This window comes from Pinus tabuliformis, chromosome 7 (genome assembly GCF_031772625.1).
Source record: "Pinus tabuliformis cultivar Carrire ecotype Pingquan chromosome 7, CPIR1, whole genome shotgun sequence".
NCBI lineage: Eukaryota > Viridiplantae > Streptophyta > Pinopsida > Pinales > Pinaceae > Pinus > Pinus tabuliformis.
This window is the reverse complement of record NC_142293.1, coordinates 368,346,417-368,354,802: the sequence shown is the minus strand read 5'-3', so window position 1 is coordinate 368,354,802 and position 8,386 is coordinate 368,346,417. Positions and strand designations below refer to the sequence as shown.

General features: G+C 32.7%; 1 protein-coding gene across 1 annotated transcript; it reads left to right on the top strand.

Moving 5' to 3' along the window:
• The first annotated feature begins 3,199 nt into the window (after nucleotides 1-3,199).
• LOC149247495 (protein NRT1/ PTR FAMILY 5.6-like) lies at nucleotides 3,200-6,184 on the top strand. Its single transcript, XM_089455887.1, has 4 exons — nucleotides 3,200-3,459; nucleotides 3,564-3,781; nucleotides 3,901-4,451; nucleotides 4,621-6,184. Exons 1-4 carry the CDS (start codon nucleotides 3,288-3,290, stop codon nucleotides 5,492-5,494), a joined length of 1,815 nt encoding a protein of 604 aa, XP_089312013.1. The 5' UTR covers nucleotides 3,200-3,287; the 3' UTR covers nucleotides 5,495-6,184.
• Nucleotides 6,185-8,386: the final 2,202 nt, after the last annotated feature.

Below are 8,386 nucleotides of genomic sequence, written 5' to 3'. Positions count from 1 at the left end.
CTCTGTTTTCTTGAAAAAAATGATTAAAGCTAGAAATGTTATGTATGTAGATGGTTTAAAGCATAACATGTTGAGTGTTAGTCAAATGTCTGATCAAGGAAATGAAGTGGTGTTTCGATCAAATGGATGTGTTGTTCGTGAGCTTGATACAAGAGAGACTCTGATCAAATGTACAAGAACTCCAAACAACTTATACATACTCAAGGGAGGACAACAACAATGTTATCTAAGCAAAAATGATGAAAACTGGCTATGGCATAGAAGATTGGGACATCTAAGCTTTTCTAAAATAAGAAAAGCATGAAGATTCAAGGTTGTTCGTGATATTCTGGATATCAGCATCCCAGAAAATACAATATGTAAACCATGTCAAATTGGCAAGAAAACCAGAAATCACTTCATGGAAAAAGAAGGGTCAGCTAGTAAGCCTCTTGAACTTGTCCATACTGATTTATGTGGACCATCAAGGAAAACGTCACCTCGTGGAGAAGAATACTTTATTTTTTTCATTGATGATTTTTCCAGAATGTGTTGGATAGATCTTCTAAAGCATAAAGATGAAGCTTTTGAAAAGTTCCAAGCCTTCAAATCTTTGCTTGAAAATGAATCAGATCGAAAAATCAAATGCCTCAGATCTGATCAAGGAGGGGAATTTACCTCAAATGAATTATTTAACTTTTGTCAACAACATTGAATAAAAAGGAAATTCTCCACCACAAGGACTCCTCAGTAAAATGGTGTGGTAGAAAGAATGAACATAACAGTTCAACAAATGCCTCGAGCTATGCTAGATGAATTTGGAACTCCTGCAACCTTCTGGGGTGAAGTTTCATTCACAATCGTAACTATTCTCAACCATGAAAATGTCTGGGTAAACAACACTCAAACTCCACATGAACTTTGGTATGGTAAGACTCCTACTATAAAATACTTTAATGCTTTTAGAAGCAAATGTTATATCAAAATGATTGATGAAAAACTTGGTAAGTTTGAACCTAGAGCAAATGAAGGTATTCTCCTTGGTTATTCTTCTAGAAGTAAAGGATATAAATGTTATAATAAAAGACTTGGAAAAATTGTTGAAAGCATTGATGTTGTAGTTGATGAAGCATGCAAAAATCCAAAACAGATAAAATCAACAGAAGATTATGACAATGAAGAAGGTTTGGATTATTTTCCCACACCAAATCAAAATCATATTGAAGAAGAAACCAATGAAACACCAAAAGAAGAGATAATGGTAGAAGAAAAGGCTTCGTCCAAGTATGTTCAGAAAAATCATCTAGAAACTAAAATCCTAGGGGAAAAAGAGGCAGGTGTACAGACAAGAAGAGCTATTATAGGCACCTCAAGCTATCTAGCATTACTATCCTCCATCGAACCTCAAAATGTAAAAGAAGCATGCAAAGATGAATGTTGGATCAAGGCCATGAATGAAGAACTTGAGCAAATTGAAAAAAATGATACTTGGGAATTAGTTCCTAGACCTCATGATAAAAATATTATAGGAACCAAATGGATATTCAAAAGAAAGCTGAATGAAAATGGAGAAGTCATTAGAAACAAGGCCATACTTGTTTGTAAATAAATTTAAATAAAATATGTTATTATTTTTTTTTTTAATAATAGTTTTTCAAAAAGTTTTATTGTTTTTCAAAATGGTTAACCTTTTTCCGCTTATGTCAATTGAGATGGAAACAAGGCATTGCCATTTGTTATTTATTTCGGATAAGTTATGTTTTATTTATAATGATTATAATTTTTTTAAATTTTTTTTTCAATAATTGAATTTATAACCTTATGTCAATTGAGATGGAAACTAGGCATTGCTATTTGTTATTTATTTCGGATAAATTAGGTTTTATTATAATGATTATAATTTTTTTTTATTTTTTTCAATAATTGAATTTATAACATTATTATAAATTGTAATGAAAAGTATTTTTTAAAAGAAATTTAAATAAAATGTGTTTTTTATTTCTTTTGAATAATGGTTTTTAAAAAAGTTTATATTCTTAAGTGTTGTAGTGGAAATATTAATTCATATTTTTAATTGCTATAATAAAAATGTGAAATTATAATATTTTTTGATATTTTTATTTATTAACAATTGTTATTAATTATTTAGAATAAATGTTTTACATTTTAGTAAGGGTTTTCCAAAAAGTTTATATTTTAGATGTTGCAGAGGAAATGTCATTTATAGTCTTTATTGTTATAATCGAAATGTTGAATTACAATAACAGTTTTTTTATCTTTTTCATTAACATTTTTTTATAGATTATTTAAGATAACTGTTTTACATTTTATTAAAAGCTTTTCAAAAAGTTTATATTCTTAGTTGTAGTGGAAATGTTGGTTCATATTCTTAATTGTTATAGTGGAAATATTAAATTACAATTACAGTTTTGATATATTTATTTATTAACAATTGCTATTTATTATTAAAGATAAATGTTTTCCATTTTAGTAAAAGTTTATATACTTAATTGTAATAGTGACGAAAATGTTGACTCATATTGCTAATTTATTATAGTGAAAATGTCATATTACAATTACACTTTTGATATCTTCATTTGTTAACCATTATATTAATTATTGAAAATAAGTATTTTACATTTTAACAAAAACGTTTTAAAATTTTATATTCTTAATTATTTACCAAAAATGTTAATTCATCTTCTTACTTGTTATAGTTATTTTAACAAAAACGTTTTAAAATTTTATATTCTTAATTATTTACCAAAAATGTTAATTCATCTTCTTACTTGTTATAGTAAAAAAAATGTTGAATCACAATTACACTTAGATATCTTTATTCATTAATAATGGCTATCAATGATTTTAAAATAAGCATGTTTGAATTTTAATAATTCTTTCCCAAAAAAATCATAGAAAAGTTGATTCATATTCATAATGGGTGCGGTGGAAATGTTAAATCACACTTATATTTTTATATCTCTATTCATTAATAATTGCTATCAACTCTTTATCTTAAATGTTTAACTAAAAGTTTACAAATTTGTTCACGTGACAGAAAATGAAGGTTAATGAAATAGCCTAACGGTAGATGTTAAAGCATAAATTGCTATGTATAGAATAGGGAAATTGGTTGATCAGATGAGGACAGTATCCAGCTACAAATACACTCTACAGAAACGTATAATCCAGAGTACTGCACCTATAAATAGAGGGACATCACAAACATTCTAGGATGTGGGTTTCAATTTCTTTTTCTGAACATCATAACTCGGCAGAGGAGTTTGTTTTTGGGATTGGGTATAGCCATGAGATTCCAACACTGGGAGGAATGGCTAGAGTTCTGGAATGCATCAGGTCAACCAAATAGAAGAAAAGATGATGAGGAAGAGTGGGTCAAGGATGGATCCCTTGATGTCAAAGGAAGGCCTGTTCTCAGATCAAAAACTGGTGGATGGAAGGCTTCTATTTTCATACTAGGTAACTGTTTATGCTAGATATTCTGTTACCATCTGCTTGTTGAGAATGCAGGTTTAACCAGGATTGCTTATCTAATTATGGTATGCATTTGTGTGATTCTGCAGTAGTTGAATTCGGCGAGAGGTTTGCGTATTTTTCGATTTCCACAAACCTGATCATATATCTAACGACTGTGTTGCACGAAGGGCTTGCAACTTCTGTTAAAAATGTCAGCTACTGGATGGGTGCCACATGCGTTTCGCCTCTTATAGGGGGATTTATAGCAGATGTCTACTTTGGACGCTACTGGATGGTCCTCATCTCCTTGATAATATATCTCTTGGTGAGGCTCCAGGATTTTGAAATTCTAAGCACAGAACAATTGTAGAAAGATATATTATACTTTTCTTGATTCTACAATATACTCGGTTCCGATTTAAGATGTATACATTAATGTTGCAGGGATTAATCTTGCTGACGCTTTCAGTATCTCTGCCAGCGCTGAAGCCGCCTGCTCAATGTCATGGAATATGCAGCAAAGCAACACCAACCCAGATTGGTGTTTTTTTCTCGTCTTTGTATTTGATATCACTGGCGACTGGTGCTAACAAGCCCTCTCTGCAAGCATTTGGTGCAGACCAGTTCGACGAGGAAGATAAAACAGAAGCTCTCAAGAAGAGTTCCTTCTTTAATTTCTGGTATTTTGGGCTTTTAAGCGGCCTCCTCTTAGCTGTCACAGTTATTGCGTACATTGAGGAGAAGGGAAGGTGGGGATTCGGATTCAGAATTATCACAGTGACTATGGCTATAGCCACTGTCATCTTTTTGTATGGAACACCATTCTACAGACACAAGCGTCCTGGAGGCAGCCCTATCACTAGTATTGCTCAAGTTGTAGTCTCTGCTATAAGAAAAAGAAATATGGAAGTTCCCTCAGATGTGAGCTTGCTTTACGAGGATATGGAGTCAATAAAATCAGGCCAGAGGCATCTATCTCACACAGATAATTTTCGGTATGTTAAAGATTCAAGTGGTATCTTTCGTTACATGTATTTTGTTTGAGCCAAATCATTTTACTAAGGAAAGTTGGAATGAAATGCTGCTGTTGTTATCCTAAAAAAAATTCTCTCAACAACCAATAAAATTATGTTAATATCTGCTTTTTGGGTTGCAACATATTAGGTTTCTTGACAAGGCAGCCATAATGGTGCAAAACTCTTCAGAATGGAAAAATGACACACAGCGAACTGCAAAGCCAAATCCATGGAAGCTCTGCTCAGTAACTCAGGTAGAGGAAACAAAGCTTATATTGAGGATGGTGCCCATCTGGCTCTCTTGCCTAACCTTTGGATTGGCTGCAATAGCACAGAACACATCGTTCTTCATAAAGCAGGGTACCACCATGGATAGAAGAATGGGTTCCCACTTCGAGATCCCGCCGGTTTCTCTAAGTGTCTTTTCCACCATTTCTGGACTTGTTTGCGTAACTGTATACGACCGTTACATGGTACCACTGGCCAGAAGAATAAAAGGAAATGAACGAGGATTAACCGTCCTCCAAAGGATTGGAATTGGCTTGTTCTTCTCTGTCTTGTGCATGGTGACTGCAGCGCTAACAGAAAGGAAGAGAATCCATGTAGCAGAAACCTATGGCTTGCTTGACAGACCCAAAGCCACAATCCCTATCAGTGTTTTCTGGTTAGCTCCACAATATTCTTTGGCGGGAATAGCAGATGTGTTTACTCTAGTTGGATTGCAGGAATATTTCTATAATGAAGCCCCTGATAGCATGAGAAGCTTGGGTATCGCCTTCTATATAAGTACTATCGGGGTCTCCAGTATTCTCAACGGTCTTGTCATAACCCTAGTTGAAGGAATAACCAAGAGAGGAGGTCATCAAGGGTGGTTCGTAAATAATTTAAATAGGTGTAAGTTGGAATATTTCTACTGGCTTTTGGCTATATTTAGTGCCATCAATTTATGTTGTTATGTTTATATAGCACAGATATATACTTACAAGAAAGTGAGGCAAACTATATCTAATCCAGGAAAGTAATCAGGTTATATATATATATATTTAAGCGTGGGCGGAGAAATCACAGCTTGAATAGTCTCAACAGGTGTTCTTAAGAGTGGACTGCCGGACCTGTATAGTCTCAATAGGTGTTCTTGGGAGAGGACTGCCGCACTTGTGTAGTCTCAACAGGTGTTCTTGGGAGAATACCGGGGGACTTACGGGGACTTAGAAACTGGAGTAGTTTCAAGTTTCAGTAACTGTTCCAGGATTAAGTTATGAGATTTGAGATTTGTGGAGACCTAACCCCACGGGTAACCTTTGGACCAACCCCACATGTAACTTTTGGACCACTGGAAGAGATTTTGCATCTGTTTAACTTGGAATATTTTACTTTATCTGCCTATATTTAATGCTATCAATTGATGCTGTCATCTTTATATTGCACACATGTACCTACTAGAAAGCCAAACAAATTGTGTCTAATGAAACGGATTTCTAAACAAATTGTGTCTAATGAAACGGATTTCTAGTCCAGTAACAGATTATGGAAGATGAAAGGTCATCAATATGAATATGCTCCTGTCAACTTGAAGTGAGCAGTGTATGCACAAATCCTCTTTCTGGTTTATTTTTGCATCGATTTGTTAACATCAATTTTGTTTTCACCCCACTTTCGAAATTGCAGATAAGCTTTATCAAACAGCATTTGTCAGTTCGGATTCGCTCGGGCGCACTTATTTTCATGTTTCTTTTTCAGAAAGATTAAATATTATATTCTGCAAGATGAGTGCTTTAGAATGTATTCTGATGCCATTCACTTGGTATAGTCGATTAATAAATTCTTTCCACTTTATCGTACAATGTTCACCAAGTTTTAAGCTTTGCTTCTTACGTAATGTAAATGCAATATTCACTCCTTAATATGGTTTACATATTGCTAATGAATTTCACAGTTTCCTCTTTACTACGGTCCTGCAATCAACCTCCAGATATGTTGATATAGCAAATCCTTATTCATAAGGAAAGTAGGCGCCGTCAGTACTGGATTTTGACGTTACACGTTAGTTTTTGTTGGTTTGTTTTCTAAACGTATTTTAGAGTAGATAAAAGGTTTAAAACGTCAGTAAGGATATATGTTAAAAGAAATTGAACCCTCAATTTGACTTGTAGAAATTTGAAATAACCTTCATAAAATTAATTAACTGTCGTAAGCTTTAATGGCTGCTTCTAAATACTTAGATTTAATAGAGTTGATTCAAGATAAAGTAATTTTCAGAGTAGTCAAGTATTGTTTCAACTTATGGAATTGTTTTCTAAGATGGCTTACTATGTTCTCAGTGACTTTTGTTTTCGGAGAATTGCCACCTAAAAGACTTAGACAAATCTCTATGATATTAATCTTCTACTTATTGATCTAAACTTGCCATTCATGAATTTTGAATTATTTAATTGATTCCTTATGCTTCATTCCTAGGGGAGTGTTTAATGGAAATTTTAAAATGAAAAGTATGGTGAATTCCTAAGAAATAGGAATATCTTTCATTTAATTACAATTATGTGGTCTATAATTACAACATAAAAAAATAATAACAAGTAATTATTAGATTTTGACTTGATAGAGAAAACAAATTTAAAATTATACTCTCATTATATATGTGAATTTAAACGTAAACTCATATAAAAGGCAGAACTTCGATCACTTCGAGTTAGGCTAAAAGAACAAAACATGTAATATGGCTGGCCACAACATCAATTCATAGTTGGATTTTTTCTAAATCTAATTTTTTAAAGTCTATTGAGCTTCCAATGATAATTTTCATGTAATAAGTCTCTTAACAAAACATTTAATAAGAAAATATTTAGATTGAGTGTTGCTTTATAGATTAGAGAATGGAATAGGTTAGATTAATTAAATTTAACAAAACATTTAATAAGAAAATATTTAGATTCAGTGTCTCTTTATATATTACAGAGTATAATATGTTAGATTAATTAAATTTAAAATTCAAGTGAGAAAATAAAATTAATATCTACTTAAATATTTTGATATGTTACATTAAAAATAATAAGAAGAAAATATAATATAGATTTAATTAATAAAATTGATAAAATTAACATATTATATTAAAAAGAATTTATATAATAATGAGTCATATTAATAATACTGATACATATTACATTAAAAAGAATTTATATAATGACAAGTCATATTAATAATAGTGAGTCATTAAGAGCCTAGCTGAGTGGGAGGGAAAGGTCACTCTTGGTATACGAGAGGGATTTGGAAGGTGAAAGAAGACAAATAGACAACATCTAAGGTGGGGGAGAAGTGGATATAGACAGCGGATCATATTGAAGACATGAAGTAGTATTTTCTAGGCTAAAGAAAGGAAAAAATATTCTTGTGTTGGTCAAAATTATAACCAACAATGTTTCTTGGTGGTAATTACTTGGATGGATGGGTATGTGATTTCCTTTGTCGCAAGTTAAAATATATAAAGGAAATAACAATGGACATTTTATAGATGAGACAATGGACAAGGAGAGGCTCAACCTATTACGAGGAAAGGGCCCATCATGGTCCGTATACCATGAACAAATTCCACAGCATGTCCAAGATGAACTATTGAGATTGGAAAGGGAGACATCCCCAAAGAACCTTTTTTTATGATAAAGAAGTGAGGGCTCGGTGGGAAAGCTCCATTCCATATACAAGGCAAGCAAGAAAGAGAGGGAATGAGTACATGCAAGGTATCAATCTCTATTGGAGAATGAAATTACTTCTAGGTCGGGCACTCTTGGATAATCAAGAACCAAGGAGGGATCTAATTCAAATGTTCAATCATATGCATGGCCACCTCTAGCATTATTATTTGGAAGCAATGGACACGAGGCTCACAAGGATAGAAAAACATATTGGGATTCTAGCAG